This window comes from Lepidochelys kempii, chromosome 13 (genome assembly GCF_965140265.1).
Source record: "Lepidochelys kempii isolate rLepKem1 chromosome 13, rLepKem1.hap2, whole genome shotgun sequence".
Classification (NCBI taxonomy): Eukaryota; Metazoa; Chordata; order Testudines; family Cheloniidae; genus Lepidochelys; species Lepidochelys kempii.
The window spans coordinates 30362681-30384088 of record NC_133268.1 but is presented as its reverse complement, the minus strand read 5'-3'; the positions used below and the strand labels follow the sequence as shown (position 1 = coordinate 30384088).

At 41.4% G+C, this 21408-nt stretch overlaps 1 protein-coding gene across 6 annotated transcripts in view; it reads left to right on the top strand.

The window, feature by feature from the left end:
• RALGAPB (Ral GTPase activating protein non-catalytic subunit beta) overlaps window positions 1-21408 on the top strand; it is a 111311-nt gene that overhangs the window by 40665 nt on the left and 49238 nt on the right. For 3 of the 6 annotated variants that reach the window (XM_073309965.1, XM_073309970.1, XM_073309971.1), the window contains 6 exons: window positions 61-239; window positions 1391-1438; window positions 4833-4981; window positions 5118-5337; window positions 17935-17970; window positions 19912-20113. In XM_073309965.1, the coding sequence (XP_073166066.1) occupies window positions 61-239; window positions 1391-1438; window positions 4833-4981; window positions 5118-5337; window positions 17935-17970; window positions 19912-20113 (834 nt within the window). The remainder of the gene's footprint in view (window positions 1-60; window positions 240-1390; window positions 1439-4832; window positions 4982-5117; window positions 5338-17934; window positions 17971-19911; window positions 20114-21408) is intronic. The other 3 variants (XM_073309969.1, XM_073309967.1, XM_073309966.1) reach the window with 2 other exon arrangements.

Sequence of the window (21408 nt, the reverse complement as noted above, 5' to 3'; positions counted from 1 at the left end):
GTGTTAAGATTTTAACTGCTATAAGTACACTAAAATATTATTATTTTTTTTTTTTGGTAGTAATCCAGTGGATTTGAGTAACCCAGCCATTATAAGCTCTACCCCCAAATTTCAGGAGCAGTTTCTGAATGTGAGTGGAATGACTCAAGAATTGAATCAGTATCCCTGCCTTAAACATCTGCCTCATATATTCTTTCGTGCCATGCGTGGGATCAGCTGTTTAGTGGATGCGTTCCTAGGTAATCTCTCCACTTATTTGTATATAGTTAGAACATCACCATCTGTCCTAATTTAATACAAGACTTCAAGTAATCTTTGTTTATGCTTTTTAGATCTGGATTTTCAGAATTGTGTGCATTGGGTTTTTTCATGCACAACTAATGCTTTTGCCCACGTTCTCACAGCACATTTACCTGCAAATGGCAAATGAGACTTCTAACTGGCCAGTTATGTGTGCATAGTTATTACATTTGCCTAAATCATCCTACAAATGTGTACACAGTTCTGAAAAGCTGGGCTTAATATAGTACAGCCAAAATTTGTAAACTGGGCCTCCAAAATCAGGCTTCTAAGTCGCCTTGTTTTTCAGCGGTTCTGAGCACCAACAATTTAGTTTATAAAGCTCTTTAAGGCACAGTGCTTATTACTATGAAGCACTGATCTTTGATTGTATTGCTCTTGGAATACAAATTTAATAATCGTTGAAGTCCATGGGATTTGCAGGTGCTCAGCATTGGTGAAAAACAAGCCACATTTGTTTAGGTGCCTCTTAGGAGTCTAATTTAGGCCTCCAGGTTTCAAAATGTTGTTTGGTAACATGATATAATTTTATGTAGAGTTTTTGATGTATTAGGTATTATGCCTCTTACCTTCCTGAAGATTTATCTAGACTTAAAACTTCCTCAGATTTTTGTGTGCTATATTGTACTTCAGCTCTTATTGCCTGTTCTCCGCTTTTTGACTGACGTTTTTAATATTAACAAATAAATAATCTGTTCTGACTCCCAGAAGTCTGAACTGATAAAACCGGTTGTGGAAGACTATAGAGTAAATACATATCACTACTATGCTCATGGAAAAAAGTTAATCTGTAACATAATGCTACCTAATTTACATTTCTTCCTTTGAAGGAACCTGGACAGTTTAGTTCCCTCAAATTAAAAAAAAAATGTATTTGCCACACTGCTTTTATAAAGCAACTAATATTCTTTTGACTAGTAATACTTGTTTAGTAGTATACTAATGTTACATGTTAATATAATCTGTTTGTATTAGGATGTTGCTTGTTGCAAACATAATGAGCATATATTTCATTTTCTAAAGAATGGCTTTATTAAATGCTTCTATTGTATATTGCAGAAAGCAGCAAATTGATTTCTTTCTTCTCTAGGAGTTGCAGCCTTTACGAACAGTGGGTGTGAAAGATTACCCAGATATGGTATTAAGTCTTGTTGCTCTCATTTTGGTAGCAAGAATCTGGGCAGAAGGGCTGATAACTAATACTGATGTACAAAACAAAGTTGTAAAAGCTGCAGTATTCTGTCATTATTTGTAAAAGTGTTGTTTCAATCTTTTGTATGATAAGGAAATATTTGAATTTGTTAAAAGGACATTGTTATGGTATGGCAACTTAAAAATGTTAACTATTTATTATCGCCTTGAAGAGGTCTAAAATTGAAATCTGTTCCAATTTTTTTACCCAGTGGTTTGTCATAGGGCTGGTTTTTTGTTTTTTTTTGTTTTTGTTTTTAAACAAAACTCTGAAGTGTTTGATGTTTAAAACATTATACATTAATTGCAGTGATTTTGCAAACAGATATAGAGTAAAACTTTCACATTGGAACAAACTTCCAAATGCATCAACTTTAAAAATATTTGTATTAACAATATGTTGTCTATTTTGCATAAACTTTCTCAGAATTGCTACGGATTACAACATTTTTATCCCTAAACTATCGCTGCTATTTATCTGAGCTTCAGTGAAGTCATAACATTGCAATTGTGCTGCAATAACCATGCTAAGAATATCATAAATGAAGAATTATGACCTCACTGCAAGATCTAATAGAAGCTGGGTTTTGTGGAATGTGGACTTCTTCAAATCAAAAATAGGTTTAGTTCTGGTGAGGAACACAGAGTGCTCCAAGCCACTTTCACTTTGTATATAGACTCCTTTCAAGTTTGTTCCGGTATGAAAGAGGTGCCCTTAGTCATTTATAGGAAAAAAACAAGGTTAATCCTGCTCCTGGGTTCCTGCCAATGGTGTCCCTTCAAACCATTTGTTTTACTGCTATCAAGCATAAAGTTCAAACTGAACGTTTGAGTGAGTTTAACACAGAATACTGCTTCTTCGTAATTACAAAATTAATAATCCTCTCAACACGGTGTAAATCGTATTTGCTTCGTGTATTGTGCTACATGTTGCACCAGTGCAGGCAGAAGTGCAGAGGTGTCATGTTACACATTGGCTAACTGCCACTGGCCTTTCAGTTTTACATTGGTTAAGCTTTTGAATTTGCTTAGATTCATATATACTTTGAATATACTCTTGATACATTAGTCAGTGACTAAGAGTTTGAAGTACGTATTGTGTTCAGGATGAATTTTCATGGTAAAAGTACTGGAAAATAAATATAACGTATTGCCCTCCTCAGTTTGTACGGGGCTATGTAATGTTGCCAAGTCTTGCATTCCTGACTCTCTGCACTGTTTTCCTGCCCTGATATAGGAAATGTCCTGGCGCTGATTTTATTTTTAATACATTACATGTGAAGAATTTATAATTCAGCAGTTTGATAAAAATGTCTATTAATAACGTGGTACTGCCTTCTAAATAATAGATTAGTGACCTTCTACACAGCAAACTTATTGTAAGTTGTTGAACAGTGCAGACATAGAATTTACATTTTAATCTCTAAAAGAAGCTTCACTGGTATAAATGTTTACAAAGGGATGAATCTTTAAAATATAGTGCTTGATTGTGCATTTCTAAGTTGGCTCCCACATATTTGATTCTCCCCAGGTGGGAAAAACAGACTTTGGGCTGGCTAACTCCTGCCTTAGATTGGGAGGCTGGTCTTGAGACTTTTGTTGCTACCTAATAACTAATTAGCAAAACTGCTTTGTCCAGTAGTGTCAGAGAGACCTTACAATGAAAGGTGAGGGGTGAAAGTGAATAAGGACCAACTGCAGCTCCCTGCTTCCAGTTATGTATCACAGCCTGGAATGCTGTACCCAGCAGAAGACAGGGTTGTCACTTTGGGATTGGGAGCAGAAGCCGATGGGCTAACTACAAATGTTTGTTTCAGATATGCAATATTGCTTCTTTATAGCTTTCTTTTTACATTCTTCCATTCCTCTGCGGGCATGGAGCCTTAGATTACCCACCTGATTTCCTTTTTTTTTTTTTTAACACTATTCAGTGTAAATATGTGTAATAAACTATGATAATGGTAACTAAACTTTTTCTCTTTGTCCTGAAAATATTGGTAGACTTTCTGTGATTAGTATCTGGACAGGTTCAGTACTTAAGCACCTCACAGAGAATGTGTGGAGAAAGGTTTCAGAGTAACAGCCGTGTTAGTCTGTATTCGCAAAAAGAAAAGGAGTACTTGTGGCACCTTAGAGACTAACCAATTTATTTGAGCATGAGCTTTCGTGAGCTACAGCTCACTTCATCGCATCCGATGAAGTGAGCTGTAGCTCACGAAAGCTCATGCTCAAATAAATTGGTTAGTCTCTAAGGTGCCACAAGTACTCCTTTTCTTTTTGTGTGGAGAAAGTGAATAAGAAAGTGTTGTTTACCACTTCACAAAACACGAGAACCAGGAGTTACCCAACAAAATTAGTAAGCAGCAGGTTTAAAACCAACAAAAGGAAGTATTTCACACAGCGCACAGTCAATGTGTGGAACTCTTTGCCAGGGGATGTTGTGATGGCCAAAACTATAACTGGGTTCAAAAAAACATTCCATAAGTTCATGGATGATAGGTCCATCAATATAAGCAAGGATGGTTAGGGATGCATACCCATATTCTGGGTGTCCCTAAGCCTCTGACTGCCAGATGCTGGGACGGGATGAATCACTTGATTGCCCTGTTCTGCTCATTTCTTTTGAGGCATTGGCCAGTGCTGGAAGACTGGATACTGGGCTAGATGGACCATTAGTCTGACCCAGTATGGTCGTTCTTACGTTCTTAAATGCCCTGCCATAGCCTATTAATTTCTTTCTTTTTTTCTTTTTTTTTTTTTCCCTAATCTTGCAAACACACTTTCGCCTTGTATCCTGGTTTCTCAGACTGGCCTTAAAGATATTAGTTTCTCTGCAAACCACAAAGATTAAGCGCTCTATCCCACAATGATCTCCCATTACATTTTCTAAGACGGATGTTGGGGGAGGGGGAGCTTTTAATTGAAGTGGAGGGTGAAGTGGATTGTCCTTTGTTAGTTTCATTCAGACCTCTCTATGTAGAGTAAAAGTGAATTGGTTGTTCTGAACCTATGACTAGAAAGAATGTGGCTTTCTACAAACTGTCTGCATTCCATTCTACCGTCTGGTGCCCTCACTCCTCCACTTTCTTAGGTGCTTATGTGGGTGTTTGGTCACCTTTGATAAGCAGTGGTCTGTCATGTAGATTTAACTCAAATGCTTTTCTGGACCGCTTGTCAATCTCTACTAATACTGAATGATAGATGCTTTTTTAACTCTGTGGTGTTTGGGGGAATCTTTGATGCTAATGATTTACAGAATGCCTTAATATCTAGTCATACAGATTATGCCATAGGGCTCTAAAAGTACTTTGCACTGAGTTTAGCTTTATTTTGTTCTTCAGGCATTTCACGACCCCGGTCAGACAGTGCTCCCCCCACGCCAGTAAATAGGTTGAGCATGCCACAGAATACTGCTATCAACACAACCCCACCTCATAACCGAAGGCATCGGGCCGTGACTGTGAATAAGGCAACAATGAAAACCAGCACTGTAAGATGTTATGCTTAGTACTTCAGTATTTTTCCGTTTGATCTTGTTGATGGTTTCTTCTGCTTCTGTGTATAAAGAAATATAAAATTGCCTTAAAAATTTCTAATAGGGTGAAACTTCTCTTTTATTCAAATAGGTTAGCACTGTTCACACATCAAAAGTGCAGCACCAGCCGTCGTCATCCACCTCTCCATTGTCTAGTCCAAACCAGACTAGCTCTGAGCCTCGACCACTACCAGCTCCCCGCAGACCAAAGGTTAACAGCATCTTGAACCTCTTTGGATCATGGTTATTTGATGCAGCATTTGTTCACTGTAAACTTCATAATGGAATAAATAGAGACAGCAGCATGACTGGTAAATATTGCTGACCAAATATATGTAACTCTTTCCTTGCTTACTGACATTTCCTACCTGCAAGATTAATATTTGCTTAATCAAAAATAAATAAATAAATTTGAATGCTCTCTGATAAAGCACTGTATTATGGTTAACCCTTTCCAGCTGAACTAACCCAAACTGGCACCTTTGCTAGCAGCTCAGCAGAGATCTCTTCTGAGTTTGGTTTTATCTTAGAAATAAAATATCACCTAGACTTTAGTACATACTTGTTAAATCACATGTTACTAATTAGATAACCAGGCAGTTTCCATTATGTCAGCTAGGAGACTGTTATTAAACAAAAGAAATACAGTGTAGTGAGGGAGTTTCCCTTTGTATCTTGGAAAAGCATCACTTTGAGTAAGAAAAGTTGTTTGTTTTTTTTCTTATAATGGCAGTGCTTTAATACATTCACATGAAAAGACTGGCAGCATCATTACAGATGCCGTTCTGCATCTTGTAACTTCACTTGACCTTAGTATGGGAGAACAGGATTTCTACATCTTCACAAAAGGAAAAACTCAAGCAAAATCATTCCCTTTCAGTGATGGTTAACCACATCAACAGACTGGTAGTTTTCAATCCTCCTAACTGTTAGATTTGTTTTCAGTAGTGTAGAGAACCTGGTTTCCATGGCTAGATCTGTATGAGATACGACATATTGTAGAAGTAGTGCTGTCTGTATTGGTGGTGGTCTGTTCAACATGTTCTTCAAGTAATAGGTCAGATTTAGTGGCTTAAAAAAGAAAAAATCAAATCCATAACCGGGTAGGAGAAGTTTGTATTAGCAAGTTTAGGTTTAGAGGTGGGACTCCATAGCAATTAAATTGGCTAGCTTCCATGTTTGTCCTGCAGAAAATACATTCTTTGATGTGTTAAGCTGATATGATATAATTATTCAGTGAGTTTTGCAGTGTTTGTTCTAAATACATATGTCAGGCGTATAAGGCCTGATTTTCAGAGGTGCCCTTGACTTCAGTGGGAAATGTATGTTCTCAGTTTCTCTGAAAAATCAAGCCAGTAGTACACATTTAGAGAGAGAGAGAAGTGGCTGAGCTTAGGAAAACTGAACAATTTAAGAGTAAATTCACACCTGCATGCACAGGTGAGCAAACTAATACCTTTATTATTAACGGGTTTCATATCACTTTAAACACTGAATTTACAACTTGGTCTATTTGTTTCTTAAGTTGGACTATTTTAAAAGTTTACAGGTGTTCTCTTAGAACTGGATGTAGATATAAATATAGTATGAGCAATTTTGAATAAAATAAAATTGCACTGTGCACAACATCTGAGCTGTACGTTTACTCCACTCACTTCCTTACAAATACTTTTGCTACGTGGATTTTTAGAAGTAGTTCTTACGCCCAAATTACTTTTTACGTACCAGTAAATCTGAGACTGAGAGAGAGAGAGACCAAGGAATAGTTTGGGGGTGTTAATTAAAACATCTCGTTGTCCAAAAATTGTAACTTGGTTGAAGTAAATCTTTCATTCTCCAAAGCTGCTCTGTGCTAGCCTAGCCAGTGGATATAAGTCCTATGCCATTAGAGGGAGATTGTAATATTTGTGCCCCAGTGGAGGGACATGGCTTTCTGGCTGATGCTTTGCAGTTTCCTGTCTCAAGCAGTTAGACATAGCTGTCTGGATGGGTGAGGCAGACCTGTGTCTGTAGTTGCATAGACTATTTTAACCCCAATCTTTTTTTTGCCCATGAATGGAGTGCTTTGCAGTCAATTCTGTCCCTCTTTTATGCTCTCCAGAGCCTACAGGGAGAGGCCAACCTTTGCCTGACATGTCCTGCTGATTCCCCGCAAGAAGGCACTTAAGATACAATGATGATAGGCCACCTGATGAAGACCCAGATAGACAGAAAATAGTGTTCTATTTCTCTGTGGCTTGGAAGGTAGAGGTTTGGTTTGTGAGCAGAAACCTCCTGAATTTGGAAGTCTGACCCAGTCCATGCAATTCCTTGATTTCACTACTTTGTGCATTTCTCCCATTCCCACAAGGAGGAATGCCTTCTTGGGGGACAACTTTATTTATGTCGTGATATCGTTTAAGGAGAAAGCTAATGTAACACTCAGAAAATAAAAATCCTTTTCAGGGTCAGCCCTTTTGATTTTGAGACTCCCAAGTCCTGTAGACTAAGGAAGATACAGTTCCTTTCCTTTTCAGAGTTATAGATTGCCTGATCGATCTTTCTTCAGGTCAAGAGGGACTAGTTTGGCCCTGGCAGCTCCTGCATACAAATGGACTTAGGGCCACAACAGCCATACTCTTAGGAGGCTCTAGTGGTTTGCCTTCACGTGAACTGAATGCTAGTCACTGTGCCTCATAGCTTCTTACTTGAATTTGCCTATATGCCTTGTGAGAGAACTTTTTTCCTCATCTTCATATAAAAAGGAATACAATTCAGGAAATTGAGTCTTCTGGTAAAGATTCAAGCTCTAGTACAAAACAGTTGGAGAACATACTCTTTGGTATGTTGAGGCATTTGGATTCTGATCTGTTCTGTATTGAACTTGAAGTCAGTAAAATGTCCCTTCTCCGCTTGCTGCCCTGTGAAATGAAGACTCTAAGCTCCATGACTCAGCCAGGCAGTCCAGGTAGTTTGCTTTGTGCTGGCCACCTACAGACTGTTCACCTGTACATTAATCCAGCTTGCTGAAACCCCTCTTCTTCTTCATTCTGCGTCAGTATTGATAATTTGTGGCCTTTGCCTTTCGGCTCATTGCAATGACTCGTATGCTTACGACTTGTCTGCACGTGAACTAGCACTTAAATAACTACATCGGTTGTAATTCACGCCTGTTGTGATATCAGTGCAGAAATGTTAATTTTTTTATTATTATTTTATAAAACTTTTAGTGCTCAGGAGGTCTTTTAGCTGCAGAGTGTTAGCCAGACATCCTCATCATATAGATGAGTAACACCACAGAGCTATGCTTCTGTGTCCATCTGATGGTTGAAGGACTTATATCTACTTTGTTGAATGGAATAGAGAGAATTTTGAAGTAACCAAAATAAGGGGGGGAAATTACCACTAGAAGCACTAAAATTTTACTTAATCCTTCAGACGCTCACACTTAGAACTTTTCCTTTTAAAAGGATCCTGAAGACCTTTTTGTTTTCCAGAATTCTATACTTACCTTATTTGTATTGTGTGAGACACCCAGAATGCTTCAGCATGTAGGCCCCATATAAATAAAATGCTGTCTAGCTAAGGCTGAGAGACCATCCCAACCCGAGTAGACAAATTCATGTAAGCAGGGCTTGAGCTAGCATACTAAAAATAGCCGTGTGGATGTTGTTGCACCAGCAGAGGCTTGGGCTTGCCACCCAAGCTCAGACCCCTGCCCTCCCTGACCTTTTGGGTCCAAGCTTGGGTGCTGGTCAAAGCCTCCACCAGTGCAGCAAGATCCACACTGCTGCTGTTATGAGTCTGTGTACCCGAGCTGAGAGGCTGCTGCCAGAGAGCACCACAGTATGTGTTGCCATACAAACAAGGTGCATTCTGAGAACTTAGGCAATTTCAAAAGGATCCCTTTATTAAACTTTGTGACACATCACTTCTCCCATCCTACAGTAGATTCCTTGTGATGGTCTTTATGGCTCTGTCTTCCATGAAGCAAGGAGGCAAAGAGCTGTCAGTCATAGCCAGTATAAAGGAGCCAACCCATAAATGTTCCCCCTCAGTTCTTTGTCTCCTTGTCCTGGAACTCCATACCTCATGACTCCGCTTTAATTTTTTTCTCTAACTTTCTCTCTCTCTCGTTCCATAGAGAAGGCAAGAATGAGAAAAATGTGGGTGTTGGGGAGAAGAAGGGAGGGGAGGGTTGGACAGCAAGCAAATAACCTTTCCTACAGATTCCACAGCTGGATCACGGCTGAAAGCTCTTGGGTCAAACAGGAAAGAATCTTCTAAGGATCCAGCAGGAAAACTCTGTCCCTTGCACCTAACCTTCTCATGACCAGAGGGGAGCTTGGGGTTAGCCTGCCTCCTTTGGCAAGCCTGAGCTGTTCCTACAGATCATCTGGCTCCTTCAACATGGCATGACTTTTCTGCTTGTTTAGGCAGCCAGCCTCCAAACTCCTCCCTGAGCTGAGAGCTCTCTGTAGTCTTTGTTTGAGTGACAGATTACTAGCCACCACAGCAGCTAGCAAGGTAAACCCAAATGTAATGAGCCCTCACTGTTTTCAGGGGCTCTGTGTCTCTGATTTTGGACCCTCATTCGCAATGAATACAATCACTGCCCCTTTTCTGCCAGTTCAGATTAATCTTCATTGTCATTGGGAAAGCTTACAATAGTGCCCCTTGCACAGCTGATTATAGCCTGCAACATCTTATAAGTTATTTTCAAACACTCCATTTTTGTCTGCTTCTGCTTTGGGGTATGTGTGGAGTGTCTTCCTTCAAGCAAAGAGTATTAATGAGACTCCACTTCTGTATAATTCTGAGTACATCTAGAGTCTCATGGCCCAGGAGGATCCTTTGCCACTCTGCATTCTCAGGCCTGTCTCTTGCATTCTGACTCAGAAGCAGCAACTTGTCTGCTGGCTAGCCAAGATTCTTGTGCTTTGGGGGTCCTATGTCAGTTAGTGCAGGAACTCAATGGACTGAGTTGCATTCCAGGTGGCTAGAAATTTCCATCTCTTATCAGAGATGGATGGTATTAAGATCTACTGCTTCATAATATGCACCCAAAAGACTTAACTTCCTTTTATGAAGTCTTGGGGTAAAGGAGAGGTGATCTGTTCTAGATTCAGGCACTTGTTTTGTGGGGAAATTCAGTTTTGTGTGTGTGTCATTCTCTAGAATTAGACCACGTGGCAGGTTCCCACTCCAGGGACTGTTCCTTGTCTGATGTCCAGTTTGTCTTTGTGTCAGCAGAGCTGCCCATTAGCCGCTGGTGGCTAATTACCTGATCAGCAATAGATATCAATTTCTCCTCTGTACATTGTAACTGCTTCAGTGATTTTAAATTCAGTGAGGAATTCTGTATGACTTTTTATGCAACATGCTGGGCAGCAGATACTTTCAGCTGTGCAGTTTGGAAACTCCAGATGGGTGATGCATTGGATCTTCGTAATTGTTCAGCTTGCTATCATGGCTGACTTTACACAACTGAGGGGAAGCATTTGTTCTATGTCAGCTGCTAACAGGTTTTTCTTGGGCATTTGGGAGACCTTGAAAGGATATCCCCTGAGTACTACAGTCATGGCTGAATCTATTTTCTTAATAGAGCTTTGCTCTGCTGACTTCTCCAGACCATGTGTCAAGTAACATGTAATGATGTTAACCCAGCCCTCTCGACAATTTATCTTTTAAGACTAAATTTCTCTAGTGCATATGGGATGATATCCCTTGTGTCCGGTTAAATGACAGAGATCTGATTGCCTCTTGTAGTATGTCTACACTGTGATGATAAACGTATGACACAAAGTCTCAGAGCCCGGGTCAGCAGGCTTGGGTTGCGTGGCTATAAAATTGCAATATAGACAGTGAAAGACACTCTCAGTGCATCAGTTGCCTTGGGGACACTCAGGTTTCCCAAAAGTGCAGCTTCTGTGTGGAATTAAAATCTAGAGCCAGAGAAAATAGGGAGATCAAACTTCAACTACATATGGTGGGGAGCTTGCTGTGCCCCGCCTCTGATTCATGCAAGGGGGACTCCTCCGTCCGGTATGCCAGTCTCAGAATAAATTGGCTACCTCTGCTGCCTCTGAGCCCCACTCCTTGAGGACCACTAAGAGGACGAGCCAAGATATCTCATAAGATATCTGAAGACCGTGCTTTGAGTTCTCCAGGTAGGGAATCCCCCTCAAAGAAGTCGCAGTTGCTGATGACTCCAGCCACTCATCAGTCTTCGACCCAATACCTATGAAGCTGCTTGTTCTTCAGATACCAGGGCACTTAAAGACTTCAAAACTATCAGTGTCCGATAAGCCATGAGGTGTCTCTGCTCACTCGATACTGAAGATGTTCACTCAGGCCCGTCTGGACTCCCTCAGAGCGTTAGAGACTCATTGTACTGTCAACTCCCACAGCCACCATTACTTTGGCTCAGGCCATGAACACTGTACCCATGACACTCTGTGTATCACAGGAGTTTAGTTTTCCCTAAGACCTTGCTGTGTCTGAGATGCCTGGCTCACCATTGCTCAGCTGTGATCTGTGGTTTCGGTACCGAAACCAGATCGAGATCCCCAAACACCTGTCCAGTATGGACAGTTTTACCTCATGTTTCTTCCAGTGCTCCACCATGTCAGAGTGATTTGGAAGAGGAAGATTTTGATGAAGGCCATGCCTTGGTTTCTCGAATATCTGTCCAGGGCTCTCCTCTCCATCCCCAGAGAGGCTTTTTTTCCAGAGTGTATGAGGAAATTGATCTCACTTGTGAGAGATGTCTACAACGACCATCTTGTTGGTATGAGCACTCATACCAATGGATGCCTCAACCCATGCTATATGACTCACCCCCTTGGCCATACTGGGATCCCCAGCGGTCTTTCTCCAGCAGTTCTCTAGTGCTTTGAACACCTGACCGAGAGAGACCACTTTCATCACGCTTCCTCTCTAGGAGACCAGAACCTCAGGAAGAAACCATTGAGGAACAGGAAACGATGGCTGATAGATGTCTCTCCATCAGCCAACAACTCCTCCTCCTCATCATCCATGGATAAAGCAGTTATGCCACCTCTAACATCTCTGGCTGATGATTTTAAGCAGTTTCAGGATCTTGTCAAGAGAGTTGTGGGTTCTTTGCAGATCTCTCTTGAGAACATTAAAGAATCACATCATAAGCTTCTTGACATCTTTCATACAGCTTCATCTGCCCGCATTACCCTGTCTGTTAACCTTTGCAGGGTTCAGAGGGGCTCCATTATCTGGCACACCCGAGCCACAATTCTGCCCATGTGCAAGAGAACAGATTAGAAACGTGTCTATTCTAAGGACTCAGAATTTTTATTTTCTCATACCTTCCCTAAATCCTTGGTGGTTGAGGCAGTTAATAAACATGGAAAGCAGCACCACTATATAAAGATCATAAGCACCTTGACCTGTTTGATAGAAAATCATACTCACCAGCTGCTTTACAATTCAGAATCAGCAACTACCAGGCATTGATGGCAAAGTACAATCATACAAATTCTACCAAGATAATCTCCTTTTATTGAGCATCTACAAGCAGAACATAGAGAGCTATTGCAGAATGCTAGCTGCTCGCCAGAACATCTCTCGAGGCCTCTTTTGATGCTGCTGATACTCCCACTCTGATTTCTATGATAGTAGTTGTGAGGAGGGCCTCATGGCTTCAGCTCACGGGATTTCCAAAGGAGGTCCAGAATATGGTTGAAGACCTTTCTTTTGATGGCACTTAACTGTTTTGACAGCACAGATGAATCTTTGTACACGTTAAAGGACTCCAGGGGCCACTTTGTATTCTCTGGGGATCTATAACCTGCCCACAAGAGAGTCTAGTAAGTCTCAGACAGGGCAGAGATCCTGTCCTGCTTCCCAGCGTTTGATCTCACACACTTCCACCTCTAAGCACCAATTTTGATGGGGTGGTTGAGGTCCTGAGCTACTATCCCTATTCACTGCAATGATTCACCTGCCTTCCTCCCTTTTTGGCATCTGTCTTTACCACTTCCAGTGGGCTTTTGAGTCTATCAATGTGAAAAATGTATTTTGGAGATTAGGTTCCCAAAGGGTACCATCCACTTTACTTCTCTTCTGCCTGCCAGCACCCATTCCCCATCCCTCTTCAGGGACCCATCTCATGAGCACTTTCTAAGGTAGGAAATCAACTCTCTTCTACTCTTGGGTGCTATAGAACCTGTTCCCAGGCAGAACAGAGAGAAGGGGTTTATTCCAGGTACTTCCTGGTTCCAAAAAAGAGAGGCAGTTGGAGACCCAGCCTAGATTTAAGGCTACTCGACACCTTTTGTGAAATTCAGAATGGTAACACTTGCAGCAATAATTCCATCACTGGATCAAGAGGACTGGTTCTTAGCCCTCATCCTTCAAGACGCATATTTCCGTATAGCGATCCACCCATCTCTCAAAAGGTTCCTATATTTTATTGTCGGTTGTGGCCATTTTCAGTACAGGGTGCTCCCTTTCAGCCTCTCATCTTCCCCAAGGGACTTTTCAAAGGTTAGGGCTGTCCGATATATTTTTCTGCAATTTCTACCACTGATGGTGGCAAACACATAAAGGTCATGATGGATGGACATGTCATGCATGTTTTATACCAACCAACCAGGAGGGCAAGAGCCCCTTACCTCTGCATCAAAGCTGTCAAATTTTGGAATTGGTGCATATGCAATCAGTTAGTCATCACAACAGCTTACCTTCTGGGAGCTCAGAGTGTGACCATGGATACGCTTAGCAGGCACTTTTATTTCAAGATTGCAAGTGGGAAATAGATTCATTGTACTTTTGGCAATGGGGCACCCTTTGGATAGACCTGTTTGCCACAGCCACAAACAAGAAATGTGCTCAGCTCTGCTCCAGAGGCAGGCTGGGTTACCGATCCTTGGGGGATGCCTTTCACCTTCAGTGTCTTTTTGGGTCTACTGTATGCGTTCCCTCCGACTCCCCTAAAGAAGGACAAAGCCAGAGTTTTCTAATCGTTCCAATCTGGCCCAGACAGACATGGTTTCCTTACTTTAGACAGCTGGCCACTTGCTCACTGATCACTTTCCGGACAACCCCATATAGTCTCTCCCAGGAAGGTGGGCAGATTCTTCACCCTAGTCTGTGTTCTTTGTCTCAACGCATAGCTGGTTGATGATTCATGGGATTAGAAACAACCTATGCAGAGGAAATAGTGCTGTTACACAGCAGAAGCTGTCTGTTTGCTACTTACTTGAAAAAAAGGACAAGATTTGGCTGCTGGTGTGACCTCAAATGCATTCCACCAACAACCTCATTGCTGTCAGATATATTAGACTGCATCCAAGAACTGAAACACTTGGGTCTGTTGCTGAGCTCCATTAGGGTTCACTTGGAAGCCACCTGGCTTTCTGTCCCTTAAAGGGGGTTATTTTGTATTTCCTCACCCAACAACCATGATATTCCTCAGGGAACTTGGAAATCTCTTCCTGCCAGCCAAATGTCCTACTCTGGGTTGGGACCTCAGTCTGGTTCTTAAAGGCCTTACAGAATCGCCATTTGAAGCAAAGACTACCTGTTCACTCCTCCATTTATTGATGAAAACAGCATTTGAGGTAGCCGTTACGTTGGCTTGGCAAGTTGGGGAAATAGGGGCACATGTGGCATGTTTTTCAAAGATTAAGGTCACATTACAGCCATGCCCCAAGTTTTTACCAAAAGTATCTTCGGAGTTCCATATTAACCAGCCTATTCACTTTCCTGTCTCTTACCTTAAACCTGACATGGGTAAGGAAGAAGTGCTGTTATACATATGCACGCACACACGATGTCAGGAGAGTCCTGGCCTTCTATTTTGACAGGACTAAATCTTTTAAAAGTCTCCCAAATGGTTTGTCTCAATCGGAGATCGATCAGAAGGGACTGCAATTTCTAAATAAAGACTTTCCAAGTAGATATCCAACTGCATTTGTTTCTACCAGTCTCGCAGTCTCCAAGCTCCCTTGGGCATACAAACTCACTCTACAAGGTCTATTTCTACCACAGCAGCCTTTCTGAAAAATGTTCCCATTATTGAAATACGTAGAGCCACAACTTGGGCCTCTGTACATACCTCTGCTGAGAACTATGCAATAACTCATGACTCTGCTTCCAGTGCTGCATTTGGCTCAGCTTTACTTTCTTCAATATTGGACTCTACTCTGAAGCACCCTCCTCCTTAAAGGGAGCTGTTCGGTAGTCACCTAGAGAGGCACACCCGGAAGGACACTACTTCAAGAAGAAATGGTTCCTCATCCTGTGCAGTAACTGTGATTCTTCAAGATGTGCCATTTTATGGGTGCTCCACTACTCACCCGCCTTCCCCTGTGCGCCAGAGTTCTCTGCTCTGGAGCTTCGTGGTAGAGACGAGATGAGGGTGGTTCGCCAGCCCAGTGCTGTGGAGCAGAGTGGAGCACGAGACCAAGTAATATGTCTGCGTGGGCTGAACCAACACTGCCATGTGAAATGTCTGATGAAATGTGCAGGGGGCACAAGTACACCTACAGCGGAGCACCCATAGGGGGACACATCTTGAAGAACCATCGTTACTGCGCAGGGTGAGTAACCGTTTCTTTTGGTTTGAAATGAACCTTTTTTAATCCACCGAACCAAAAACCCAACTATTTGCTCAATGGCTAGCCTTCGTATAGAGAATATGTTGTAGGGTGCTGGAAGAGGAAATGAGCAAATGAAGGGAAATTATGCCCACACCACCGCACTCCCCCCAAAAAGAAAAGAAAAGAAAAAGCTCTGCAGGATTCCAGAGGTACATCGTAAACCAGGCCACATACTGACTGTCGCACATGTCAGAGAAATACATATGCAGCTCTGACCGTTCCAGACAGTTCCTTCTTGACTGACCAGCAAAGGATCCCCTTTGTAGAGATGCTATGTGTCAACAGCCATTGTTCCAACCCTTCAGCCATTCTCAGACACACCTCACTGGATATCTTTCTGTGTCTCTAGTCCTGCCTTCCGATCAAGTCCAGTGCAACCGGCAAATGTCACCCCAACCAAGGAAGAAATGTGGCGTGAGATTACATTTACTGAGATGGTAGTAGTTCTCCTTGGTGTTCCTCTAATGACCTGGAATTCAGTACCAAGACCCCTAGTGCACTGAGGGACTGAGGCTTGGTGGAGTCCCTAACTCTGCAAGCAATGGCACAAAGCCCTGCAGTTGTGCAGTTCCAATCATTGAGCTTAGCAGGAGTGTGGGTAGCCTGATCCACAACACAAAGATGGGTGTGCCGGCACTGAGCTCAGCTACACAGTGCTCTTAGGCCTGTTAAGGCTCCGTCTTCCAGGGCCACCCACTTGCTAGACTTCAGAGTGACACTCGAGTGTCAGAAGTAGCGAACTCCAATTCATTAGATGCACCCTAGGGAGAACCACCACCACCTCAGTAAGTGTATGCAGCATTGTGACCAAAAGCCCCAAACTGACAGTAATTAGCTTATTTTGCACGGGTAGGCACTCTAGGTGGACTGAACATAGCAAATCACCCAGACTGCCTGCCTGAATTACAATGCCTAGAGTCTCCGTTTGGAAGCTGGAGAAGGGACTTCACTGTCTTTGGATCAGAACCTAGATACTTGGAGATAATGGGAGAGAGAGAATGCCCCAAGCCTTTTTCTCCCTCACAGTTCCAGGAACTGTGGGTTGTTTGGTCAGCAGTACTGGTTTTCAGCAGGGTGGCACATGACAGCCAGTAGAGAGACTTGGGAATGTGCTCTACTGCCTTCACAGGACAAAAAACCATGAACTACAGGAGTTACACCAATCTCTTGCTAATGTGCTAAGACCAGGTGAATCCTGGAGGATGAGGGGCTAATTCTCAGCTGTGTATCCATGGAAGGTGCAGCTGAGAGGGTGAGCCACCAAGGAACTGGTGGCAACTCACTGATCCCAGTATGCTATAGAGCATCCCCTAGTCTGCTCTACAGTATTGTGACTGGTAACATCCTCCAAAAGCCATCTGTCAGCTGGGGATTGCTGGAGTAGAATTTGCTCACACCATGCTCCTTTCTGGCTCCCCTCTGCCCTCAACATATGCCTTACTCTGGGGGATGTGATGTGAGGAGGTGGGGTCCAGCTGTGGGAATTCCCAGCTGTTTGTTTCCAGAATAACACTGAGAGATTGCATCTCAGCTCATGATCTGTCCCAAAATATTCAGAGAAGCAGTTTTTACAAGGTAAGTAATTTTTCCCTTTCTGGTAATTGTTTGAAGTTTTCCCTCTTTTCCACCTTTCCTTGAGAATTGCATCTAAGGTGTTGAATCTTTGTCATTATTCTGCTACCTGTTTATTATTTCTGCTTTGGAAGCTTCTTGAGTGAGATGGAAGTGAGCAGGCTTGTACATTTATACTGGCCTTTGTTGAGGATTCTTTGTCATCTTGCTTCCTGGAAGCTGGAGCCATAACACTTTTAGTATAAAGAATTTGTGGTTGGGGAAAGAGGAGAATTGGGGCAAGCAGCATTACTGGTAAGTAACACTCCCATGTGGGTTCACCCCAAGTAAGCAAGTCTTATGATACTGTGCTAGTGTAGTCCTGTAATATGCTTCATTTACAGCATAGTCCAGGAGAAGCACAGCTTGAGCTGGGATGGGTTAATACATTGATTTAAAGATCAAATGTACATTAATATGAACAAAACTGAACGTTATTAGTATTTTGTAGATTTCTTTGTTCATTGTTTTGCATGGTACTTTCAAAACCATAATTTTGGACCTGAATGCCAATTTCTTATGTGTTTAACAAGCTTGCTATGTCATAAAGCTTTTAATCTATTTTTTAAAAAAAGCGAAAAGCATCTTAACTTATATTACAATTTCACCATCTTTAAAGTATTTTATAACTACTGCTGTCCTTTGATTTGTTTCCATTTTATTTCTATTATCTTGCAGCATCTTTTATCCAAATTCTTCTTTCTTATAAATCTTGTAAGTAGGAACCAGTAGCTTTTCCTTAATTGCAGTCATGTTTTTTTTTCTTTTTTCATAATCCCATATTTTTATTTGTAATGTCATTGTCATTGTCTCTTGTAGCTTTTGCACTTTTACTTGGGAAAGACAAGTAATTTTTTGTGTGTACGTTTTTTGAATGGGGAAGATTGTTGGCAAAAGCAAATTAATCTGCCTGAATCAGTCCCATCATTTATGTACTATAGTCTGTGATCATGTCATGAATTTCAGGACTTTGCACTAACCATGTTTTTGTTTTTGTTTTTTAACTTAAAGCTTATTTTTATACAGACCTAGTGTTTGATTTGTATGCATTGTGCATGTCGTGTTTTTTTTCCAACTATACTATATTGCTGGATAGCTTATTTAGGACAAAAATGGCTCATGGGAAGATGCATAAAGATTTGTGCTTATTTGCCACTTATGCCATAAAAATCTTTAAGGTAACAAACATCAAATAGTTTACACCAAGAATTTTAAAAAGAAAAACTGAGTAAAGACTTTTTTGTTAGGAACTTTCTAAAAATTAACTCTCCATACAACTTGTAAATAATGTAACTGGCAAAGCATAATCAGGACTTCTGTTTGTATGACTTCAAACTCCTCACCCTTTGCAAATGTGATTTTTCCCCCCTCCCCCCCCAAGCATCCCAGGCCCTAAATTGTGTCTGTTACTGGTGAAATTCTGATGTGTTCCTACACAAAACCAAACCAGCCTGTATGGTTTTTGAAGTAATACTGGCACATGATTGCCTTTCCTAAAAATCACAAGCAATGTGCTGTTCCAGTCTTTGGGGATCCCACAGGGAAGTGTCTCTCCTGTTGCCCAGGGAGTACTCAGTACATCCTTCTTGGCTGCCACTCCAGAGGAAATAATGGGGCAAGCAAAGTGACTAGCTTTCTCCATGTTGTGCACATGGCACTGACATAGGGGCTAGGAATATCTCTAAGAGGAATTCATAAACTACATTAGTTATGTCACTCACAGATATATTCTGCAGGAAAAGAAAACAATGCTAAAGAATGGCCAACCTCACTTAGGTCCTTGGGGCTATCCAAAGCCATTTTGATAGTTTAGAAATGTTTGTAGGGCATGTTGAAGAGTGTATTTAAACATTTTCATTAATACTATGAAGTAGCCACTAGGCAACTGCCCAGTTTTCTGGTAGCTGACACCCGGGACTGGCTAACTTCAAAGATTTCCATGGCAATTACAGGCACTGTGTGGTGGAGGGACCAGATCACAACAGCAACTTTCAACACATTCAGACATATCCCACCTCTCTCGCAGCCGTCCCTTTCACTCTGATATGGGTCCTGTCCTCTTCCTGACTTCTGGAAATAGGCAGATGACTTGCTTCAACAGTAGAGGCCAGAGGGATAAGCTGGGCCAGAGTAGCTCTGTACTCAAGAGGCAATCAAAAAGATCAGGGAGTCAGGAAGCATAAAAGTAGTCATCTGTTTTTTTGGGGAGGCGGGAGGGGGATGGAACAACTTCAGATAGTGACAAGATATCTTAGGAGATGGCAAGGGAAATTAGAATGTCTAATTTTCTAAAGGGGAAGAGGAGCAGGAAGTGAGATGAGTGGAATGGTGGATCTTTTTGTGCACAGGGCAGGGAATTAGTCTGATGTGCACCAGTGCGCACATACTCAGCGTAAGTGTACTCTTCTTCAGTACACAATGCTGAGGGTGAATATACCCATACATAGGGTCTGAAGAATTAATATCACTCCTGTGTTAGGGAAAAATCAAATACCCTGAAATAGGTTTTTAAATACAGGCATTGATTCAAATACAGTGAACTAGCAGCTTCATCATAGTCACTAAATTTGACGTGATCTTTGTGTCCTGGATCCCATGAGCCTGTTTTGTATGTTGACAAAACACAATGAAAACTTTTACTTTTTCTCTTTCCAGCTATAGCAACCCAAGCTAGCATGGAGTTTCGTCGGAAAGGATCACAAATGTCCACAGACACCATGACTTCCAATTCCACATTTGATGCAAGTGAATTTCCTGATAACTATGAAGCAGGAAGAGCAGAGGCATGTGGAATGCTATGTAGGATATTTTGTAGCAAGAAGACTGGGGAGGATATACTGCCAGCTTACTTATCCCGGTACTAAAATATCTTCCAGTTGCTTTATTGCTACAATTTTGTGATGACAATCTAATTTATTTTGCGTAAACAGCCTCCAGTTTGGTCCTGAATCTTGTAATGCTAATTAATGGATAATTGGTCTTTAAAGATGATGCATCTAGGAACCTCTGTTTAATCAAGGGGGGATTTCTTGCCCCCTCTCATCAACTCAGTTATATCGGGGTTTTCTTGAGGATGCAGAATATATCCCTTTCTTTTGATGGCTTTATTTGGCTCTTCCATGGTAATCTTTTCTCTTGTCCACTATAAGACTAAAATTTTTTTACTACACAGACACAAGGCATATTTGTGCATTAGACATTGAAAGATGTTCCTATATGGTCTCCAGTTTTACAATAATGAAGCCACGTAGGCTTAAATTTGAATATGGAAATCTCATGAGATGTTCTCTTCCAGAACCATTGTGATTAGGGCTATCAAGCAATTAATAATGCGATTAATGGCTCTGTTAAACAGTAATAGAATTCCATTTATTTAAATATTTTAGGATGTTCTCTACATTTTCAAATATATTGATTTTAATTACAATATGGAATACAAAGTGTACAGTGCTCACTTTATATTTAGTTTTGGTTACAAATATTTGCACTGTAAAAAACAAAAGAAATAGTATTTTTCAATTCACCTAATACAGGTACTGTAGTGCAATCTCTTTATCATGAAAGTTGGAGTTACAAATGTAGAATTATGTCCAAAAAAAAAAACTGCATTCAAAAATAAACCAATGTAAAACTTTAGAGCCTACACGTCCATTCAGTCCTGCTTCCTGTTCAGCCAATTGCTCAGACAAACCAATTTGTTCACGTTTGCAGGAGATAATGCTGCCCACTTCTTGTTTAGAATGTCACCTGGAAGTGAGAACAGGCGTTCACATGACACTGTTGTAACCACTGTCACAAGATATTTACATGCCAGATGCTCTAAAGATTCATATGTCCCGTATGCTTCAGCCACCATTCCAGGGGACATGTGTCCAGCTGATGACTGCTTCAGCTCAATAACAATCCAAAGCAGTGCGGACCAACGCATATTCATTTTTGGCATCTAACTCCGATGTTGAAAAAAGCAGAAGGTTGATTTGGTTTGGTTCAGGTCCTGTAGTTTCCTCATCAGAGTCCTACTCTTTTAAGACTCCTGAAAGTATGCTTCATGCCTCATCCCTCTCAGATTTTGCAAGGCACTTCAGAGTCTTAAACCTTGCTTCAAGTGCTGTAGCTATCTATAGAAATTTCACATTGGTACCTTCTTTGCAT